Source organism: Eulemur rufifrons, chromosome 15 (assembly GCF_041146395.1).
Source record: "Eulemur rufifrons isolate Redbay chromosome 15, OSU_ERuf_1, whole genome shotgun sequence".
NCBI classification, from domain to species: domain Eukaryota; kingdom Metazoa; phylum Chordata; class Mammalia; order Primates; family Lemuridae; genus Eulemur; species Eulemur rufifrons.
Genome location: NC_090997.1, coordinates 54747595 through 54771567, shown reverse-complemented (window position 1 = coordinate 54771567; position 23973 = coordinate 54747595). Strand labels below are relative to the sequence as shown.

The 23973-nt window shown below is 42.4% G+C and overlaps 1 protein-coding gene across 1 annotated transcript in view; it reads left to right on the top strand.

Annotated features, from left to right (window-relative positions):
• The first annotated feature begins 335 nt into the window (after positions 1-335).
• FAXC (failed axon connections homolog, metaxin like GST domain containing) overlaps positions 336-23973 on the top strand; it is a 65381-nt gene continuing 41743 nt past the window's right edge. Inside the window, exons 1-3 of the mRNA XM_069488682.1 lie at positions 336-601; positions 5984-6119; positions 17884-18080. Coding sequence (XP_069344783.1) covers positions 336-601; positions 5984-6119; positions 17884-18080 — 599 coding nt within the window. The remainder of the gene's footprint in view (positions 602-5983; positions 6120-17883; positions 18081-23973) is intronic.

The following is a 23973-nucleotide window of genomic DNA, read 5'->3' as shown; positions in this document are numbered from 1 at the left end:
TTATCCCGCCTCTGTTTCCCTGCCCCGGGGAGCAATGACATCACGCGGCCTTCTCCAGGCGCCGACACAAAGAGCGGCGCGGAGAGGCCGCTGCGGGGGGAGCCGGCGGCCGCCGCCGCCGCCCAGGGCCCTGGGGCCCCGCCGGCCAGGCCCGCTGCTCGTGGCCCGCGCCCTTCCTGCTCCTCCTCCGCCGCCGCCTCCTCGGTCGCCGCTGCCCGCGCCGCCCGCGCCGCCCGCGTCCTCCGCGCGCAGCTGAGCCCGCGCCGGGCCGCGCCGGCTCCTTCCATGCGGGCGGCGCGGGCCCTGGGAGGGGCGCCGGGAGCCAGCCGCGCAGCATGCACTGGGGGGTTGGCTTTGCCTCGTCCAGGCCGTGCGTGGTGGATCTGAGCTGGAACCAGAGCGTCTCCTTCTTCGGCTGGTGGGCCGGGTCCGAGGAGCCCTTCTCCTTTTATGGGGACATCATCGCTTTCCCTTTGCAGGATTACGGTGGGATCATGGCAGGGCTGGGCTCCGATCCCTGGTGGAAGAAAACCCTTTACTTGACCGGGGGAGCTTTGCTGGCCGCAGCTGCGTATCTGCTCCACGAACTCCTGGTCATTAGGTGAGCCGGAGAGAGGGCCCCGCGCAGGGGCGCCGAGAGGGGCCCCTGGCCAGGGCAGGGCTGGCGCGAGGGGGGACTTGTGCCAGCCCCTCGGTCATGCTGCCCAAATGCCCAAGCATCCTCAAAGGCATTCTGTGGTCACCTGGCTGTGAGGGGCAGTTTAGAGTTGACAGGAGAATTAAACTGGTACTGGGAGGGAAAAACATTTGTCTCCCTACGTTCGGTGCTGAAAGCAAAAAATGCTTTGGGCCACTAGTTGTTATGTATCAAGAAATGTCCTTAAGAAGATCATGAATGCAATGTGTTTGCAACAATAGAATCAGGCCATGTAGAAATACTAAGTTACACTTTTATGAAATGCCTTATTTGTTTATAGGTGATAATGCTGCAACATTAACTACTAACCTCATCTTTTACTTAAGAGGTTAGTTCTCCCCTATCCTTCCCTAAATGTCAACATCGTCAAGAGGCTGAAAAATTTCAAAAGCTCCTGGAAACTGCGGGTCCCTGTTAAAGAAGCATGGCCAGATTAAGTGGTGGGCAGTTTTGATGCAGCCTTAACCTAGTTCTCTGCTTATGTGGTATTGAACGCTAAGCACCATCTTCAGGCTTAAATGTCATTGTTCTGTGAGCAGCAGGAGATCGGAGGACAGGCCAGCACATGGGTGTGTTTGACATAACACAGAGTCGCCCAGTGCCGTAAACAGTTGCATCCGCTGCTGCTGCCGCAGAATGTTTACAGGATTGACTTGGAAATACCAGAAAATGGAGGCCCCTGCTGTTGGTACATCCAGCCCGCAGGAGATTTTTGTTTGAGTAGGGTAATACCACGGGCTACTGAGAAGGTCGTTTGGCTAATGGATGCATTAGTTTACATTAAAATTTCCAAGCATTCGAGCCCTCAGTCACTGGAAGATTCTCAGAAGTAGAACCTTCTCAATAGCTCAGAATGTCCCTCTTGGCCAGTATTTTCTAAAGAGGGAGAAATATGTCCACGCGGGCTTTTTCCAGAGGAGGAACCCAACACAATAGATTATAAACAGAGACAGTGATAGGTGACCTTTAATCCCTGCAGGGATCCCAGGAGGACATTGTGACAGCCTAACCTAGGTATTTTGCTTAACTTAGGTATTTTTATATTTCTCATCTCTGAGAGGGTGGGAAATCATTTAGGTCTGGGGAAATGTATTGGCTTTCATATTATTTGGCCATAATTGAGGATTTATTTTAAGCTTGTTGCACATTTAATTCTCTGGCTTAACACAGCACCTTGAATCTAGTTGAACCAAATTAAAAGATTCAAAGTGACTTATATCTCTAGATTATTTGATATTTATGCTAGTTTTAGAACTCTATTTCAAGTTAGGTTTAGAGCTTTATAAAGAACTAAAACATTTGCACAGTAATTTAAATGGTAACCCAGTTTTTTCTCAGTTATATTCCAGTCCAAAGCCTTTGAGGATCCCGAACCATGTGGCTTCCCAGCAGTTTTCCACTTTGTGGAGGGAGTGAGGGTTTCATGGGACTAGGTCTGAAACATAGTTTCAATGACCTTGTAGAAATAGTGGGGAATTCAGGGCTCACTCTGGAGTAGGCCACGCCCTGGCAGGTGTGGTTGCTGGACGCTGGAGATCCCTTTGCCTACAGATGGCTCCTTCCCCATGTAGGGCACTACAGGCCCCAGCATTGGATACTTATTTGCATTAAGGAGTTTTAAATCTATGGTTTATTCACTTTTGTTTCTTGAAAAATGTTTAAGTTGAATTGGAAAACCCTGGTGTAATGTAAACAATAAAAAAGGGCTGCCCTTGTTCGAGCACTTAGTAGGGACTCTGCATATAGATGCTTTGCCTGCATGATTGCATTTATTCCTCACAACTCTTGTTTGAGGCTTGATTCCCATTTTATAGTTAAGGAAATTGAGGCTGAGAGAGGTTAAGCAACTTGCCCAAAATCACACAGTAAGAGCAGTAGGATTCCAATTCAAATCTGAGAACGTGTTTTTGCAGAGCCTTCACTTTTTACTCCTGCCTCCTAGAAAGTACTCACTGTGAAATAAGTTCTGTTGGGGGAAGAGGAAATGTGGAGGACTGGGGTATTGCTCGGGGAAGACAGGCCCGTGGCAGGGGCCTGACTTTCTTGCAGCCTCTCAGGGCTGAGGGCTGTGGAAAGTGAGGAGGGTTCAGAACCGAGACTTCAGAGGGTTATGTGATAGAGACCTCCACTTAAGCAGAAATGTAAGTTTCAATAGTCTGTGTACTTTAGGCAAAAAATGAAACAAAATCTGAAATCTGTGGGATGGAAAATACACCTTAAAATGACTATATTGTCTGAGTTCACTGGCAATTGCAAACTCTTCACCACCCTACTCGAATTTTCTGCTGCATAGACAGCCTCCATCTGTGGCTATGTCTCTAGAGTGGAAAGTGAAGTTGACAGGTGAGAATTATTTAAAAAGTTTAGTTAATGAGTATAACCAAAATAGGTATTTTGGGTTTTATCCATGTTTCTTCCAATACATATTTTCAAACAAATATTGTCCCAACCCTCTATTTTGTTTTTCCTGAGTGGAGATGGCCTGGCAACTATCTTAAATTCAATCAGGCATTTGGAAATTTTTTGTTTGTAAATTGAATGACCAAGTCATAACTTCATTACCAGTGGCTCATTTGCACTTTTGGCACACAAGCTCAGCCTGTCCTAGAAAACTTAGTTAGTGAATCAAAGCAGCCCATGGGTCAACATCTGATCTCTGCAAACTAACAACTCAAAAGCTGTATGCAGAGGCATCGTCATCTGTGGTATCCTTAGCCACGGGAATAGGATCTAGTCTACTACTAGACTAGCTAGTTGATAATCTATGGATGTTCTCGTTTATAAACCTCATTATAAGGCCACTTTGTAAAATATAGCCGTACAGGAAACAAGCCAACTGATCTCTGATTCTAAGTTAGAGAGATGTGTGGAGGGAGGGCTCTGGAGCCAGATTACTGGGTTCATATTCAGTTTGTTAGCAACCATATAACCTTGGATATGATAGTAAGCTCCTAATGACTCAGTTTTCTCACGTGTAGAATGGGGATAGTAATAGTAGCTTTCCTTATAGAATTGATGAAATGAATTAACACATATGAAATGCTTAGGATAGTTGGTCATATAGTGAAAATTCAATAAAAGTTGGCCATCATTAGCTATTACAAACTTTTATCAGAAAGTTCCAGGCTTGAGTGTTCTGAGTCAAACTGGCTGTGTTAATAACATTATCTGAAGAGTTGCCCATTTTGGTGTCCTTGAATTGCTTAAGAGCTTGATAACTGGAGTTATTACAGACTTGATCTTAAATTGTTGTGCCTCCGGCAAGTTTTTTAACTTCTCTGAGCTCAGTTTCCTTGTCTGCTGTAAAATATGCGTATAGTATGATACACTAAATTGAGACTATACGATACCTACTCTATAGTGTTATTGTCAGAATTAAATAAATTAATACGTATGATATATAAAAAGTCATTGGCATATGCTTGGCCCTTAATTAGCATCCATTCTTATGATGACATGGCCCAAATTAACCATTAGAATTGGATCTTTCTGGCCAGTGTAGCAGGGAATTTTATATTTATCTCATTTCTTTTCAGTTCTTAAATTTTTACTTGGCTAATTTATATGAAAGTAACAGTTTGTGATGTGAATTATTTGGCTGAACAAAATCAGTTAATTAATTGTCAAATCTATACTTTGTTCTGTCTAGGAACATAGCCCAAGTGGATTCTTGATTTTAATGTCTGACCTCCTAAACATTTGATCTACAGGAAATCCTTTGTTGTATAACAAATAGTGCCAGAAAGCAGCAAATATTTTTATTCTTTTGACTTGACTGGTATTTTCAAAATGAGTCATTCTGAACTCTTCAAGTTGAATGGGCCCTTGGGTGGTAAACTTCTTCAAGAGAGGTTGTTTTACTAAATGGGGACGCTGCAGATAAGATGCATGTGGTGAAGATACAAAGAGCTTGTCCTTGCTGGAGTAGAATAGAACAGGTGTGGTATGAGGCTGGGAACGATGCCAGGGCACCAGAAGCTCAGAGAGGGCCAAGGGGAAAAGTAAAGTTTATTTGATGGGGAAATGGCTAGGTAGAGTGACAGATGGGACTTGCAAAATGTTGCTAAGGGCTGTGTGGCATGATGAGAGTTTGTAGCTAACAGGGATAAGACCATATCTCTTCGAATGAGAATAAATTCCACTATTATTTGGTACTTGATAGCTCACTAAATATTTATAGATATTACCTTATTTATCCTCACAATAATCTATGCAGAATTGGTAGAACTGGTACTGTCCTCACTCTGCAGGTGAAGGAGGTGGAGAGGTCTAGGGTAACATGGCCAGCAGGAAGTAGAGCTTGGGCTTGATCTCAGGTGTCCCACCTTGGAATCCAGCATTCATTTTGCTACATGGTGGCTATTGAAGATTTGTACCCAGGGAAGTCCTCCTTGCCCAAAAAAGTAGCCAAAGGAAAAGATAGATGTGTGGCTGAGATGGAAGAAGGGAAAAGCACGGGTACTGAAATATATGCTGCATGGTCAAAGTGGGGATGCTGTGAAGGCAGAAAAGGGGGTGGGAGGGGAGAGAGAAAGAGAGAGAGCGAGAACACACATACGCAAGTGCACTCCCAGAAACCAGGTTCCGTGGCACTGCAGGTGAAAGGCCAGGTGAGGGCACCAGCAGTTTGGAAGAGGAACCAGAATATTCAGCGTCTCAGATTCCCTGCGGACTTGGGTCATGGCAGAGCAAATCTGCACTGAGATTCCTGAGTCTTGGGAAGCAATGCACTGTTGCATGGTGTAGTCCAATGCCAACAACATAGGCTCTGCCTACTAGCAATGTGACTTTGGGCAAGTTAATCCTCTGTGCCTCAGTTTCCTCATCTATAAAATATGGATGACAATAGTATCTACCTCATAAGGGTATTGTGAAGATTAAATATCAATAATACCTGTGAAGCTCTCAGAACAGTGTGTGACACGTAGTCAGCACAGAATATCATTTTTATCCATCCAACTTGTCCCTGGTAGGTAAACACAGCCAGCAGGAGAAAAGGTGGAATTGTCCCAGAAAATATTCTTCCTGCCCATAGGCTACAGGTAACGGAAGGAGCTTGGTATGTAGTTACTTTTCTGAGCCGTTGCTGTCATGGTAAGATCGGTTTGTGAGGTTCTCTTGTGTTGTGACTAAGCTTCTATTCTGTAAGTGCTGTGTGAGGTAAACCCCTGTGACAAGCAGATTTGTTCATTGAGGAGCTACAACCCAGCAGCGTCCTCTCAAGAACTACGGGAACTGAACATATAACTTGTGGATTGTTCTTTATTTCTGTTTTGGTTTTGACAGGAAACAGCAAGAGATTGACTCTAAAGATGCTATAATTTTGCATCAGTTTGCAAGACCTAACAATGGTGTCCCCAGTCTGTCTCCTTTCTGTTTAAAAATGGAAACTTATTTAAGGATGGCTGACTTACCCTATCAGGTACTTGTGTGCAAACATGTTTTATTTTCATGACATCAATTCCAGTTAGAGGTGGGGAGTACTTAGTCTCACAGAGAGGATGCCAGGGGGGATGGGGCTGGAAGTAGCAGTGCCCAGTCTTTTGTGAAATGGAAATACTCAGTTCCAGGGTCTGTGGATTTTTACATCCAATTTAATGATGGATTAAAAGGGTATAAACTTTTGAGGGATTCAGGGCATGATATTTTCCCCTAACATAGAGTATGCTTTGGTTAATAGGACTACTGGGCAGCTAAAGTGGGTGTGCTGTTGCCTGGTATGTTTTTATTTATTGATATATTGTGTCTCTCGTGAATCCTGGGGGCAGAGGGCCCGGCAGGCCACCAGGTAGATATTTGTATATATTGTTGGAGCTTTTCCACAGTGCTCCATGTCTGTTTGTATGACTTTCAGGGAAACACTTGCTCATTTTTAGCATTAAAGAATGAACAGAGGAATGTATTTAAAGTTATACATTTCTCTCTGAGTAATGCTTGAGTTGTGTCTCACAAATTTGGCATGCTGTGTTTTCATTGTCATTCAATTCTGTGTATTTTTAAAAATTTCCCTTATGTTTTTCTTTTTAACCAAGTTCTAGCCACGTGGAATTATTTTTAAGCTTTGATTTTGTTGTTGTTTTTTAATTTTATAGTCAGAGAAGATAGTCCCTGTGATAGCGATTCCTTGGAATTTACTGAAGCTTTAGCCTAGTGTGCAGTTAGCTTTTAGAAAGGTTGAAAATAATTACATATTCTGTTTGGGTATAGCGCTCTCTGTAGATCTTCTTACTTGAATTCATTTAGTGTATTATTTATTTAGAAGGCCTTCTGCATTTCTACTTATTTTTTTTTTGTCTGCCTGTTCTAGCAGTTTTGGAAAGGAGTATGTTAAAATATTCAAATGTATTTGAATAAATCAAATGTTGATTTATCTCTTTTTCTTGTCATTCTGTCAGTTCTTACTTTATGTAAGAGTATTTATATATTTGAGGTTATATTGTTAGGTACATATAATATGAAAGATCACATCTGTTCCTTTTTTGTTTCTTTTTCTAGCACCCAACTTTGTCCCTTATGATTTTTTTTAAAACTTGAATTCTGTATTATTGGATATTGAAATGGGTTCTCCAGCCTTCTTTTGGTTTATATTTGCTTCCAATATCTTTTTCCATCCTCCTTCTCTATTTTTTTGTGTATTTGTTTCTCATAGGCAATGTATTACTTGTATCCAATCTGAGTGTCCTTTAATTGGTAAGTTTAATCATCTATGCTTATTGTAATGAGTATTTAATTAGGATTTATTTTTAATACATTAATTTAATTTTAATATTAATTCGATAATTTTCTCTTAACTATATATTTTATTTTTTTCTCATTTCCTGCTTTCTAATGGATAGATAAAATTTTTTTTCTCATCATTTAAAACAAATTCTATGTTTGTTATTACGGTGGTTGCTCTTAAGATCCAAATTTGTGTTTATTTATTCTTAATCATTCATTAAATGTATTAAAGTCGGTATTTACTTTGCAATAATACAAATACCTTGGCAGTCTACATGTACCTTGAGGCTCCCCCTTTCTTCCCAGGCCTCATCCCAATTTCATTGCTGTTGTCTAACATTTTAATTCTAAAATTTTGGCAATTCATTCTTTTTTTAGACAACAAACTCAGTAGATGGACTTTATTTCCAATATATCTTGTCCTATAGGATTTATTTATTTTTTTACTTGACTAATTTCTTGATGAATATTTTTAGAGTGAGACTTCACTGTGGTTTTGCATGCCTGAGAATATCTTTATTATACCCTCACATTTGATAAGTGTATGTTCAAAGTTCTTTTCCTTCAGTGCTTTAAAAATATTACTCCATTGTCTTTTTTACACATTGATGTTGCTGTTGAACAATTTGAGGTTAATCTCGTTGTTCTCCTTTCTCTTTTTCTCTAAATTCTTTTAGGATTTGCTTTTAATCTTAATATTCTTAAATTTCAGTATAATTTGCCTCAGTGTGGGTCTTTGTGTATCCTGTTTGGTCTGTTATAAACTCTTTTTATGTGAGATATTTCATCTTTTTTTAATTCTGGGGAATTACAAATTTTCTTAAAATGTTTTTGACCAGCCTGAGCAACAGCGAGACCCCATCTCTACTAAAAATAGAAAAATAAGCCAGGCATGGTGGCGCATGCCTGTAGTCCCAGCTATTCAGGAGGGTGAGGTAGGAGGATCACTTGAGCCCAGGAGTTTGAGGTTGCAGTGAGCTATGATGATGCCACTGCACTCTACCCAGGGTAGACAAAACAAAAACAAAAAATAACAAAAAAACCCATATATATATATATACACATACACACATATTTCCTTTTCTTTTATGTTTGTTTTCCTTTTCTTCTTCTCTGTTCCCTATTGTCTGGATATTGGAACTTCTGCTTTTTTTTCCTATATCAGTGTACTGTGCCCTTTCATTCTTTTCAGCTTCTTTCTGGGGATGTTCCTCTCTCTAAGCTTCCATTGCATTGCTCTATTTTCTTTTTGTTTCTACCTGTTATTTATCTCTTTTGTGCTCTTTATTTCAACCTTTGTGTTTTTCTTCTTAATATTTCTCCTTAGTTTGTATTCTTTCTTTCTTCCTTGGAGGATACTTATTGTGCTAAAATATTTTGGTCTGTTACAGTAATTCAGCTTCATGTCATTTATTGAGTGCATTGCCCTTTTCTTATAGTAGCTGTCTGGCAGTACAACTCCTCAGATGTCTAGTTATTTTGGTTTGAGAGTTTCTTTCTTCAGGGATGCCGGCTTCCCTGCCTAGGAATTTGTACTGGCCAAGGACTACAAGTTGTGTGCCTCTGAGGGAGTTGAAAAGAAGGAAGTTGTGTTCCAGGCATCCCCCGGCCACGATGGTCCTTTCAGTTTGCTGCCACTGCTCCACATGGCTCCCCCTGCTAAGGGGTTTAGCTTAGGCTCTTTCTAAGCACTGGCATCAGGAGGAGGTGGTCTCTTTAGGTTGTAACAGACCAGCCAGGAGGTTGGAGGGAGTGGACTCCTCACCCAGCCAAACTTTTGGCCGCCCCCATAATGATATTACCCCTCCACTTCCTGACTCCCCGTAGCCTGTGCTTTCTGAGCCAGCTTCTGTACAGAAGAGGGATGGCAGCGGTCCTCCTAAGGCAGTGCTGGGACAAGATGCTTGACATACTTTCAGCTTGGTGAGTGCTATGACGAAGGTCCTCTGGGAACATGGTGGAGTGGCACCCAATCCGGACTTCGGTTGGGGGATCAGAGGGCACATGGGATGTGTGGGCACAGCGAGGGGAATCAGAAACGGAGTCTTTATGACGGAACTGGAATGTAAGGGGTGAATCTGGAGACAGCATCAGGGAGAAGATTATGCAGGACTTGCTAAGCCAGCATTGGAGGAGAAATGAGCAATACAAACGAACAAGGCATCTAAATGCATTGGATCAGATTTGGAAGATCATTGTTCAGCTTGGTGTTGGCACTCAGCACTTGAAGATGTGTGTCACTGAGGGACTCAAACTGAAGGAAGAGATTGCCACCTAGCAACTACCCGTCTTTATTCTGTCATCACTCTTGACCGGATCGTCTCACTTAGCCGGTGCGGCTGTGGGGCAGTTAGCATCCAAAACCTGAATTTTGTGTGCTGCTGTCTCTGGCTGCTTTCAAGATCTTCTGTGCTCCCTCACCCTTGACAAAGTAACCCTGCTGTGGCGGCTGCAGCAGCTGCCAGGCTGTTCTGTCCTTTCCTTTCTTTCATTGAAGCCATCAAGCACTGGCTGCTGCAGACCTGTCCTTACCTGCAGCCTAACTACCTTTGTTCGCGTTTCAGAGCAGCCGCTTTTAGTTCGTTTAACTGGAGCAGCAGGACACACAGTTCGCTGTGAAGCCTGAAGCTGTTACAGAGTGTCTTCAAGAAAGGGCGCACTTACCCTATCCAAAATTATTATTTCTTAAGTATATTTTTTAAAAAGGAATTGTATAAGGGTGTTTTTTTTCTTCTGTGTGGTCTCTATGGAAAACAAATGGATGGGGTCCCCAGGGGGTGACAGATCTTTCCTAAAAGAAAGTTGGTTGTGTGGTTTAGAAAGGGATGCTCTGTGCCTGCCGGGTTCACTGTGCCTTCCGCGTGTTCCCCCGCGTGTACCCTCCACAGGGGTTTGCTGAGGCAGCGGTGCCTGGGAGGGGCTGGAGAGCTCGTTTCTTGAGCTGATCCGTGGAGAGGTGTTTCGTCATGGCCCCAGGGAGCTCTGCCTTCTGCCCTTCTTTCCCTTGTGCCATTTAAAAAAGGTTAAATACCATGTTCCTAAGATCACAACTTTATGTTTGAAGTTTTTTTATTTTTTAACCTAAATGGGATGGGAATGAATATTTGATCACAAGGCTTTTTTTTTTTTTTAAAAAAAAAGCCCAATAGGCCGGGCGCGGTGGCTCACGCCTGTAATCCTAGCACTCTGGGAGGCCGAGGTGGGCGGATCGTTTGAGCTCAGGAGTTCGAGACCAGCCTGAGCAAGAGCGAGACCCCACCTCTACTAAAAATAGAAAAGAAATTATACGGACAGCTAAAAATATATATAGAAAAAATTAGCCGGGCATGGTGGCGCATGCCTGTAGTCCCAGCTACTCGGGAGGCTGAGGCAGTAGGATCGCTTGAGCCCAGGAGTTTGAGGTTGCTGTGAGCTAGGCTGACGCCACGGCACTCACTCTAGCCTGGGCAACAGAGTGAGACTCTGTCTCAAAAAAAAAAAAAAAAAAAAAGCCCAATATATTGAACACAATTATTATTGTTTTTTTTCTATCATGTATGAATATTGGTAGTTCAATTTTTAAAACTTTTTATTTTGTAATAATTATAGATTTATAGAAAGTTACAAAAAATGTACAGGGAGGGCCTGTGGCTATGGTTAATTTAAAAAAAAAAAACCCAAGAATAGCTTTACTGTTTCTTTCTGATGACATAATGATGACATATGATCCTTATAAAAAATTTAAACAATACAAAAAAGTATATGTGGAAAGTAAAAATCACCTGATATCCTAGCTAGAGATTACTATCACTGATATTTTTTGATCATTCTTCATACATTTCTCTAGACATAGATAAACACACCTACATCATTTGACATAAATGGTTGTACAAGAAGCATATATTTCATAATTCTTTTTAAATAAGAGAAAGAAAAAAGAAAATGGCCATGTTGGAACTCTCTGCCTTGGCTCCCAGCTCTAACTTCTCATGTTCTATTTATTTGCTGATCTTGTCTCCCCTCCCCATCGCTTTTTTTTTTTTTGAATTTTTTTCTAAGCTACAGAGTTAAAAGAATAGTACAGTGAACACCCCCATGCCCTTCACCTAGATTCACTGGTGGTTAAAATGTTGCCTCCGTTGCTTTTTTCTGTTTATATATACACTTATGAATAATTTTTTGATAAACTATTTGAAAATAAGTTGCAGAGATTATGGTGCTTCACCCCACACTACTTCAGTATTATCTCCAAAAAACAAAGACATGCTTCAAAACAACAATACATAGTAGGTGCATGGATTTTTTTCAATGTGTTTTAATCCATAAAAGCTGTCGCTCAATTTATTTCAAATTTAGCCACTGGAGGATGATTCGAGATAGCTTCAAGGTGCAGTAAATGTAATGGCTAGAAATTTAGCTGAGAAGTTGGGGGCATCATGGTCAGTGTATCAAATCAGAGTCCCAAGATTCTGGCATCTCTCTGAGGGTCTCAAGTTCTCCATCTCAAAGTGGTGATGGTGATGTTAATATTTCTGATGAAGGCACTGTTTCAAACACATCATGTGCATTTTATCATTTAATCCTAGCAACTGTTATTATCCTTATTTTATAAGATGAAGAAATTGAGGCCCAGGGAGGATTAGGGGAGACCCAGGGAGGTCCAGTGAATAAATGATGGAACCAGATTTTAAAATCCAAAGCCTATGGCTTTAGCTGCTGTGCTAATAATGTAGTATATGTGTAACCGCATTATTCTCACCTGGGACAGACTTGTAGCGGAGAAACATCAGCTTGGAAAAAAATAACTCTTTATCTTTCTTCTCAAAATTACTTTCAGAAAAACTATTCTCAGTGGGTTAGTCAGACTCCAATTGCTTAAATAAAAAGAGACCAGGAGTTCTTTAATGTATTTAAGGAAGTTAAGAAAAATTATTATTTTAAAAATATATATTTTTTATTTTAAAAGTTATGTAACCACATTTAGAAAAATTGAAAAGTGTATGAAAGAAAAGATCACCAGCATCTCACCCGTAGTCTTGACATTTTTGTGAGTTTCCCTTTTTAATACTTTTTTAATTTATCTGATTTTTACTTAGATATGATCATAATATCTCTAAAATGTTGTCTCTGAATAAGAAGAATACTTTTTAAAAAATAAAATGTCTTCTACTTTTTTACCTAATCGGCAGAGTTTTTGATCATGAAAACATATTAGAACTTTTATTCCCACAAGAATTGATCACTGATGATTACTCTAATTTTGAAAAATGGTCCAGATAAACATGTGCCAAGTACCCAGGGGAAGGGGTGGTCTAGCAGGAAAGGCAGGTGTGTAAACAGTTGTTCTGTAAGGGTAGGGGAACATAAACCAGACAGTGGGAGCATGGAGGAAGGGCAGATAATGGTTGCACCCCCAGGGAAATAGTTGCCTAACAAGGCGAAATTCAAACTGATTTTTTTTAAGGGATGGATAGGACGTTGAAGAGGATGGAGAAAGGAATTTCTATAAAAGGTGAAGAGTGTTCAAAGTCAGGGAGGCGGAGCAGTTGGAATTCAGGAGACCAGGGGGACTGATAGCCAGTGAAGCCAGGCGGGTGGGCAGTGGCTGTATGGTGTGGGTCTAGATTGCTATGTGAAGAGGCTTAGACTATATCTATTAAAACAGTTGGATAATTTTGAACAGCAGAGCTCTTGTATCTCATTTGTACTGCCAACAGTTCCCTCTGATGGCAGTATGGAGGAGAGATTGCATCTGAATAACAAGAGTCCAGTGTTAGAAAGATATGGGTGCTTATAAGATAAATCTGAAACAGAGGCTATGTTATATAGTAAATTTACATCTTTAGTATACAAATTATAACAATGTATATACAATGTATAACAAAGATATATTAGCAACTTTTAAAAGTATGTGACATTTCTCCTGGTTAACATCAGGGATAATGTGTAGGGCTGCCATGTATGGTTGTGTAGGTTGCTCATTGCACAACAGTGCCTGACCAAGAGGTAGGGGTGAAATCTTGATCTAGTTCTACTTGCCGAGCTGTGAACCTTGGCATGGACTGTATCCACCCAGAGGAGGTTCCATTTCCTAAATTGCACAAAGGTTATATGACTAACAGCAGCCTCAGTAACAGTCCCAATAGTTATTAACCTTTTCCATGCTAGGCCCACTTTCATTCTTTAGAGTAAGCAATGAGATAAAGTATCAAGACACTAAGAGAAGCCAGGTGTGGTGGCTCACACCTGTAATCACAGCACTTTGGGAGGCTGAAGTTGGAGAATTGCTTGAGTTTGGGAGTCTGAGACCAACCTGGGCAACGTAGCAAGACCCCCATCTCTACAAAAAAATAAAAAAAATAGCTAGGCATGGTAGTGTACGCCTGTAGTCCCAGCTACTTGGGAGGCTGAGGTGGGAGAATTGCTTGAGGTTGCAGTGAGCTGTGGTGATGCTGCTGCACTCTAGCCCGAGCAATAGAGCGAGACCTTATCTCTTAAAAAAAAAAAAAAAGACACCAAGAGGCAGAAATCAGTCAAAGTCCCCATTATATTCTACCAAAGACAGCGGCAAGCAACATTTAGCTAATTTAGTTAGTATCTGCTCTGCCTTTTGGCCTTTCAGAAAGATGATATTACCTCACAAGTCTGAGCAGCCCAGTACCCTCAGCACAGTCCAAGCACAGGCCTGTGGGTACCAGTGGCTGACTGCCTTTAGGGGACACGATGGCCAGCCATAGTCCTGGGATCTCACTTGAGGTCAGCTCAGTGGTCAGGCATGGTGCAGCACATACCACATACGATATGTAAGAAGCATAAGTCATAAGTCCTAGATACATAGAGACTTGTCTTAGAAGTTTTTCAGCATTCTGTTTTTATCCCTTGTGGTAAGATGTACTGTTTGGCTTTTGGGAAAGGCACACACAAATCTAGGTGTGATTTAGGCAAGAACAACTTGAACAGTAGTCATTTTTGCTAATCACAGTGGTTTCCCACAAGAAACAGTAATTTTTTTTTTTATCTCTGCGAGTTTTGGAGTTTTAAGCCTAAAAGGGGGATTTGTCCCGGGGGATCTCCTAGAAGGGGGTCCTCACAGAGTTTTCTGTCATTAATACACCTTTGCAAAGAGGTATCTTCTTGTCCAGGGCTTGATCCAATTTGTTCCTTAGTTTTAATTTTGTTTCTCTGAGAGGTAAGAGAGTGAACGGATGCCTGCACAGCAGGGCTTGGCAAACTGTGGCCGGAGAGCTGAGAAGAAAGTTTACATTTTTATAATTTTTTTTTTTTTTTTTTTGAGACAGAGTCTCACTCTGTTGCCCAGGCTAGAGTGCCATGGCGTCAGCCTAGCTCACAGCAACCTCAAACTCCTGGGCTCAAGCAATCCTACTGCCTCAGCCTCCCGAGTAGCTGGGACTACAGGCATGTGCCACCATGCCCGGCTAATTTTTTCTATATAGATTTTTAGTTGTCCATATAATGTCTTTCTATTTTTAGTAGAGACAGAGTCTCGCTCTTACTCAGGCTGGTCTCGAACTCCTGAGCTCAAACGATCCTCCTGCCTCGGCCTCCTAGAGTACTAGGATTACAGGCGTGAGCCACCACGTCCGGCCCATACATTTTTAAATAGTTGGAAAAAGGTCAAAAGAAGAGTAATATTATGTATGATATGAAATTCGAATGTCAGGGTCCTAAACATCTTTTTATCAGGACAAGCCGTGCTCATCCGTGCCTGTGTGTCTGGGCTGCTCTCATGCCGCAACTGCAAGTTTGAGCCATTGCAGCGGAGACGATGGCTTGCCTGGAGTCGGTGCTGTCTGGCCTTTTGTAGAACAAGTTTGCTGACCTCTGCTCTAGGGAAACAGTTTAAACATATACAGGACTGATGTATTTAGCATTTTCTCTAATGCTGTTTTTTTTTCAGAAAAGATTTATTGGAATATAATTGACATACAATGAAGTGCTCACAAAGTATATAATTTGATAAATTTTGACATATGTAAATACTCATGAAGCCATCCCATCAGTGTGCCAATTCACCTCCAAAGTTTCCTTGTGTCCCTTTGTAGTCCCTTCCTCTTCCCCTTCCTGTCCCACATTGTTCCCAACAGCTACTCACTGGCTTTCTGTCTAGATTAGTTTGCATTTTCTAGAGTTGTGTATACATGGAGTCTTACAGGATGAACTCCTTTTTTATCTGGCTAATTTCACTAAGCAAAAGTATTTTGAGATTCACCCATGTTGTTGTGTGTATCAATAGTTCCTTCTACTTTTATTTTTTTACTGAGTAGTATTCTGTTGTAAGGATATGTCAGATTTGTTTATTCATTTACCTCTTGATGGGCATTTGGGTTTTTTTTATGTTTGTGATAATTGCATATAAATCTTCTATGAACATTTGTGTACAAGTCTTTGCATGGGTATATGCTGTCTTTTCTATTGAGTAAATACTTAGGAGTAAAATGGCTTGATTATAAGGCAGATGTATATTTAACTTTTTAAGAAACTGTCAAACAGTTTTGAAGTGGTTGTACCACTTTACATTTTCACTGGAAGTGTTTAAGAGTACCAGTTCTTCCACAGGAGCCAACACTTGCTATTATCCAATGGTGTTTGAACTATCTACTTGCATGAAGTACAAGCAAGAGTTTGTAATAATTTGATTAATTTAGGCTGTGTTGACCACACAAAATAGATGTGGTTTTTTTTTCTCCCCAAGTCAGAGTGTCCCTCTTTTGCCTGCTAGAATTCAATGGCATCATCATAGTTCACTACAACCTCAAACTCCTGGTCTCAAGCGATCCCACTGTCTCAGCCTCCCAAGTAGCTAGGACTACAGGCACATGCTACCATGCCTGGCTAATTTTTTCTGTTTTTTGTACAGATTGGGTCTCGCTCTCGCTCAGGCGGGCCTTGAACTCCTTGACCCCAAGCAGTCCTCCTGCCTTGGCCTCCTAGAGTTCTAGGTTTACAGGCGTGAGCCACTGGCCCAGTCTTAACAATCAACTTTGGGGTCTAGGCTGTGTGTGGTGCCTCATACCTGTAATCTCAGCACTTTGGGAGGCTGAAGTGGCAGTATAGCTTGAGGCTAGGAGTTCAAGACCAGCCTGAACAACATAGTAAGACCCTGTCTCTACAAAAAAAAAATAGAAAAATTACCCAGATGTGGTGATGCATGCCTAAAGTCCAACAACTCAGGAGGATCGCTTGAGCCTAGGAGTTTGAGGTTGCAGTGAGCTACGATGACGCTACTGCACTCAGCCTGGGCAACAGAGCGAGACTCAAAAAACAAAACAAAACTTGTGGGTCTAACTTTAGATTTACCAAGAAAAGTGATTGAGTTTATGGAATTATTACCACAGAATCCCCTTCTTTTATACAGTAGGAAGCAAATGTCACTCTGTAGCTTTATTTGTGTGCATAAAGTGTGTGACCCTTTCACCCCTACCCCATTTTAGGATAAAGGTCCTCTGAGACACTGTGAGTTTCTAGCATGTGTGGACATCAAAGAAGAGCTTCTCAAAGCACAGATTTCTGGGCACTATCCCCAGAATTCTGTCCAGAGGTCTAGTCTGGGACCCAAGAACCTACTTTTTTTTTTTTTTTTTTTTTGTAGACAGACTCTTGCTCTGTCTCCTGGGCTAGAGTGCAGTGGTGTCATCATGGCTCACTGCAATCTCAAACTCCTGGGCTCAAGTGATTCTCCTGCCACAGCCTCCTGAGCAGCTGGAACTACAGGCACATACCATCATGCCCAGCTGATTTTTCTATTTTTTGTAGAGACAGGGTCTTGCTATGTTGCTCAGGCTGGTTGGTCTTGAACTCCTGGACTCAAGCTTGAACTCTCGGCCTCAAGCTATCCTCCCAGTTCAGCCTCCCAAAGTGGTAGGATTGCAGGCCTGAGCCACTGCCCCCAGCCTTAGGAACCTACATTTTTAAGAGGCACTGTAGTTGAGAGTGATGTATATACTTTGTTACACCTAAGTGTTATGATTTGGGGACTACTTGTTTGCAGCGTGGTGGTGTTATACATCATTCAAGTGTAAGATGCAGGATTTCGAGTGAGGTCTTTGGTCAGTAGCCTAGTCAAATACAAACCTCCTCATGGTTTATTTTCACTTTTTGTATTTTTGGGTTGTTCATACATTATAACTAGATTGACTATTAGCAGCCTCATTTCAACCATATCAGAACCCCACCTCCCACCCTTGTACTGCCCTCTGCTCCCACGTCTTTTTATTTTTTTTTCTTTTCCACAAAAAGTCAGAGTCCATGATAGAATCGATGGGAGAGTGAAGTGATATCTTTATGGGAGGTTAAAATGTTTTTTTCTAAAGTAACCATTTATTGTCTTGAGTTTATGTGCTGAGTGCATTCACTTAAATAGTACAATCGTTATCAAACATAAGGTGGGAATGTTTGTTTCTGTTAAACCTATAGTGAAATTTAAATACAGTATTGCTTTTCTCTTTTTGAAAATGTACTCTGCTTAGAACTATTTTGGTGGAAAACTCTCTGCTCAAGGGAAAATGCCTTGGATTGAATATAACCATGAAAAAGTTTCTGGCACAGAATTCATAATTGACTTTCTGGAAGAGAAACTTGGAGTGAACTTAAACAAACATCTTGGCCCTCACGAAAGAGCCGTCTCCAGAGCGGTGACAAAGATGGTGGAGGAGCACTTCTACTGGTGAGTCCCCTCCGGGTCGTCCCCTTCCTTTCCAAGTAAGCCCCGAGTCCTGTTCCACCTTTCAACACCTTTCAACCCCTCCCACCTTTGCAACGGTTTTCTACGTGAACGGTTTGGGATGAGAAGTCTGACTGACGTGGGAGTCACAGTTATGACTGTTAAGTTTCTGAGTCTCTAGACCAGGAGCCGACAAACAGTTTCTGTAGAGGACCAGCTCGTACATATTTTAGGTTTTGCTGGTCGTGAGTCTTTGTTGCAGTTAGTCAGCTCTGCCATTTTATTGCAAAAGCAGCCAGAGACGATATGTCAGTGAGTAAGCATGACTGAGTTCCAGTAAAACCTTATTATGGACACTGAAATTTGAATTTCATTTAGTACATCATCTTCTTTTGATCTTTAAAAATCATTTAAGAATGTAAAAACTTCTTAGCCTGTGGGCTGTAGTTTGCTGACCCTTGATCTAGACTAGAACTCACAGAGGTGAGGGAGATATTTCAACTGATTGGGCTCAGGGCTCTTCACCAATACTGTACAAACTGTGGAATTAAAGTAATGTTATGACAGATACCCAGAGGAAGGAATGGAAGAATAAGTCAAGATAGAATTCCTAGGTGAAATAAATTATACAACCTTTGTAAGATTACTGTCAGTTTTCCTCAGATCACAAGAGCTTCTTTCTGTTCCAGAAGAAAGCATACTACTCCTTTCTGGAGTTTCTTTGCCCTAATTGCTTAACTCCTACTTTGTATTCCCCAAGTTTGAAGCATCGCACAAGTCGTGTTAGTAAGTCTCACCTCTTCGGCTCATTGTGGCCTTGAGCTGGCTGTGACATCATGTGAGTTAGGCAGATATGGTTCTTCTTGTTTTGCAAATTCTTTTGTCATCTGATTTTTTTCTTTTTCTCATCCATTTTCTGGAGTTTCTGCACCTTTCTCTATACCCCAATAGATGAGAGAAAGTTTCTTCCTGATTTCTGCAAACTTTGTCTTATTCCGAAGATTGAATTAAGAATTGTTAAGCCCACTTTTTTGGCATTAATTGTTACTCCTGGGGCAGATGCTGGCCCAGTAGCTTTTACTAAACCTTCCTGGTTGAGAGATACACTCAGTGTGGGGTTGATTATAGAAGGTTCTTCCTTATCATCTCCCTATTTCATCCATTCTACTCTCTTTCTAAATGGAAAACTTGCTGTTTTCTATCTGTCGGATTTTAAGTGACCCTCTATTTTTCTCTTCCTCTTTCTACTTTTGGTTCTTGCTGAGTTTATTCGAGGGCCGACCTGAGCACCACCTCCACTCCCCACACCACAGAGGTGAGGGAGCTGGGAACTAGGGAGAGGATGGGGTCAGGGGTACATATCAGTGTGGGAGTAATCACGCTTGGTGTTCCCAGAATGAACCTCAGTGTTTTCTTTCTAATACTGGCGGAGAACTGCTGGGCTTCCCTCTTAAAGAGTGCAGGAGTGGAAGTGGGGGCCAAAATGCATGACTGTATATGACATGCATAGCTTCTGGGAAAAGCTTAGCTTAGCGTCTGGGAAAAGCCTTGTGGGACAGAGCCCCTCTCGCTTGCTTGCCGGACTCCAATCCCAGCTTTACAGTGACAGGGAGAAATGAAGAACCCGTGCAGGGCCACCCTGACCCTCCTGCCTGCCCTAGGTGCGGGCCTCCAAAGCGCTACCTCTTTTGGTTGATGGGTCCATTGATGCAGAGACCGATGGCTTTGCCAGCTGCCTTTGGCTGCACCTCTTTGCTTCTGTAGTGGTTCAGAAAATACATATTCCCGTTAGAGAGTTTTTGGCCCAGCAAAATTCCCAACTGCTTTTTGTTCTGGGTGTGCGTGCGTGCGTGTCATTTTATATAACTTTACTCCCTGGTAAAAAGTTCATCTTCTGCGCTCGCCTCTTAGGGTCTCCCTGGTCTCCCTTTACCAGCCGAGCTAATACTCGATGGGGGTGGTGGAGGGGGCTGGGAGAGTTGGGAGGTGGTACCCTCATAGGGAAAAATCTTAATTTTATCGAGTACAAACTTTGGAGTGCTTGGGGATTTGTTAGGATCATCTGTAGACTCTGCTAAGGACAATTTTGTTTCTCTATTTCACTTTTCAGTTAGAAAAATTTTGGGAGGGTTAGCTATTATTTCTTACTTGTGTCTACTCAAGAGTTAATTCAAGGAAAAAATAGTGAAGGATGGGCAGAAAGGTCTTGATTGAGATGCAAATATCCAGTTAACTTTCAAGAGAACTGGCTTCCTGATTCCTCCAATTTCTTTTAGTCCCTAGTAGCAGTGGAAGGAAAAACAAATCTTTCTCTGTTTTTTAGGGTTCCCAAGCCTTTAGCCTTCTCCCTCTGGGGAGACCCTGAAGAGACTTTCCCGAGAGCTCTGAATCCCAAGGGAGGAAAGACCCTCCTCTCCCCATGGGAGGAAAATGCCTGAGAATCTCAGATACTCCTCCGCTCCCTCCCCCTTCTGCGCCCAGAGGCCACGCACACAACGTTCACCTGCGGAAGCCAGGCCAGCGCAGGGCTCTGACCACATGTAGGAAAGTGTGAACTTTCCATGAGACCTTGTTAAATTCTAACAGTCAACCCCTAGGTTGTCCCTGTACTTACAGAGGTGAAGAGGAAACTCATTCAATTCAGTAAACCCACCGCGTTTGACTCCATTGATGATTCAATTATGTGGAGTTTTCAGATGTGTTTATTTTGGCCTGAAACCTTAAAAATACTCCAGTTATGATTTTGTGAAAAGCAAAGGCAATAGAAAGCTGTCATTATTATGTAACATCACATAATTCTGAAGCTCTGTTTTAGGTCTATTCAAATAAGCACACTCAGCTATAAAGTGGTTTTTCTTCAACCTGAAATCTATACAATTATGTCCCACTTGCATTATAAAGCTATTATTGAAGATGATGAAGAAGACAGGGTTTTTTAAAAATCCTCTTTGTTCTACTGAATTCTAATGTAATGCAATGCAGGGAAGCTGGTATAAAGGGAACAGTGAGAGACGGGAGTCAAATTACTGGAATGAAATTTATTTTTGATAACAGGCACTAGCTTCTCCAGTGTGGCATGCTGCCCCCTTGTGGAAATCAGTGAGTATCTTAGGAGCCTTTCAACCCCACTGGGAAGTGTACTGAGCATCCTTGTCAGACATTTTTACCCATAAAAATATATGCGTTGGAACAGTGAATTCAAATTCGCTTCTAGATTGGCCATGATTTTAAAATTTTGATCTTGGCTTTTGATGCAGTTCAGGAATGGGGGGAGATGGGAAGCTTTCATGAAATGACTTACCCAGGGATATCTTTTCTAAAAGCCAAGAGACTCTCCCGTATAACACCTTGATTGATATGTTCTCCTTTCCTTTCTTTTCTCCCTACCCCAGTTTTAGATGTAGTGAGGACTCCTGTTTGGAGGGGCTGATCTAATGCTTGTGGAACTTGGTGAAATTACAGAAGCATGTCATGTGCTTCTGCACCCTTAAGCAAACATTCAGAGTGCAAGCAAAAGACAGCAAGGATGTAATGATCCAGAGAAAGGCATTCTCATGATTTGGAAGGACACATACTGATACTCAGCATCAAACAGTAGTTTGCCATGGTTTGCAGTTTCCCACTTATTAATATTCATGTCTACTGTGGGCCAGGCATCATGTTAGGTTGTAATGAGAGATATCTTCATTAAAACATCAGGAGTAAGCTTTTCTTTGCCTGTTTCCTTGATCTCCTTTAAAAATGTTTGAACAGGTTTTGTTCTTCTGTTCTGCCTAAGAAAGTCTTTAAGAAAAAAAACAAACCTCTTTGGCCCCATTTTTGCAAGAGATACTAGAGACCTTTGTTGTGATAAGGAAAATGAATATTTCAACTTCCTGAAATAGAGTCTGAAAATGATAAATTTAATTGCTTAGCCTTGTCTCTTTTCCAAATTGGCCCTCCGAGTCCTTGCCAGTTAATAATTCATGATTCCTTGTGCAGTGGGCCTTTCCCAGTGGAGAGTGGATAGCCACAGAGCCCAGAAGGGAAGAGTGGCAGCGCCTTCTTCCTCCTCCACAGGCGGGACTTCTCTCTTTCCATTTTTCGATTTAAGTATGTGTCATCCCTTAGAAATAGCACTTAGCAGTAGCTGGGTCAAAAGCAAAGCCTTTTTTCATTCAATCAATAGTCCATTCTTTTTTTAAATTTTTTTTTTTTTTTTTAAAGACAGGATCTCACTCTATTGCTCAGGCTGGAGTGCAGTGGTGTCGTCATAGCTCACTGCAACCTCCAATTACTGGGCTCAAGCAATCCTCCTGCCTCAATTTCCTGAGCAGCTGGGACTACGGCATGTGCCACCCTGCTTGTCTAATTTTTTTTTTGTTTTACAGAGACAGAGTCTCCCTGTGTAGCTCAGGCTGGTCTGGAACTCCTGGCCTCAAGTGATCCTCCCACCTCAGCCTCCTGAAGTGTTAGGATGACAGGCATGAGCCACTGTGCCTGGCTAATTCATTCTTTCAACAAACTTAATGAATGACTATTAGTGGCCAGGCATTTTGCCGCTGTACTCAAGTGGCTTACAGGCTGGAGGGAGACATCAAGACTTCATAACAGTCAGTGCTGGGGGAGCCTTTGAAGCACTGAGGAAAGGCTGCCGGCAGCAACTGCTGGAGAGACGAGGGGAAGGCTTTGCAGAGCAGGTGCTGTCACAAGGGAATCAAAGGACAATGAGGGTGGTGGTGAAGGGGCTGGTGTTAGGGGAAGGTTAGGATGTCCAGGCAGAGGGAGCAGCATCTGGAAAAGTTTAGAGCCAAGAAGGAGGCCTTTGGGGAGTGTGTTAGCCTATCTGGGCTACCGTCACAGAATACCATAGACTGGGTGGCTCATAAAGAACAGAAGTTTATTTCTCATAGTTCTAGAGGCTGGGAAGTCCCAGACCAAGGCACCAGCAGATTTGGTGTCTGGTGAGGGCCCACATCCCGGTAGGTAGATGGCCATCTTCTCACTGTAACCCCACACAGTAGAAGGGGTAAGGCAGCTCTCTGGAGCCTCTTTCATAAGGGTACTAATCCCATTCAGAGGGCTCTGCCCTTCAGGTCTACTTACTTCCCGAAGGCCCTACCTTCAAATACCATCATACTGGGAATTAGGTTTCAACATATGAATTTGGGGGAGGTGGTGGTGGGGAGACATAAACATTTCGTCTATAGCAGGGAGGTACATGTAATTCCGTATGGCTGGTGCACAGGGTGTGCGGGAGTCAGTGCTGGGAGATGGGGCCAGAGAAGGGCTGGAACACAGAGGGGTTAGACCACGGGGAGAGGGGCTGGAGCGCCATGCCGAGGTGCTGTGGGGAGCTAATGAATGACTGATAAGCAGTGTGACACGATTAGATTTGTGTTTAGGAAGCTCTCTGGCACCTTGGGACAATTGGGTCTCTGAAGGGCCTTGAGGGGATGTCAGGAGACCTGCTAGGTGGCCACTGTCCTCCGGGTTGAGAAGTGGGGAAGGGTGGGATTGCAGTGTGCATGGGGTTGGAGAACAGGGCAAATGCGCAGGTTGCCTGGCTGTCAGGAGTGAGGGAGAGGGGCAGTGAGGGGAATCTCCTGGGATTCTGGCTTAGAGGAGGAGAAGCAGGTCTGACGGGAGCAGAGATGGTGAGTGGAAATGTTGGTTTGCGGTTCCTGAGGACCATCCACATGGGATCCACGGATCTTAAGGGCAGATGTCTGGCCTGGCTGTGGATTTGGGAGTCATCAGTTTGAAATCATGGATATGAACTAGATCACCCCACAAGTGTTGAGTAAGGAGCTAGGAGGAATGAAGGTAGAAATCTTGGGAACTTGTAAGGGGGTGAGAGGAAAAGCAGTGGAGGCGTAAGTTAAGGGGGAGTCCCAGGAAAGAGGCTAATGGAGTC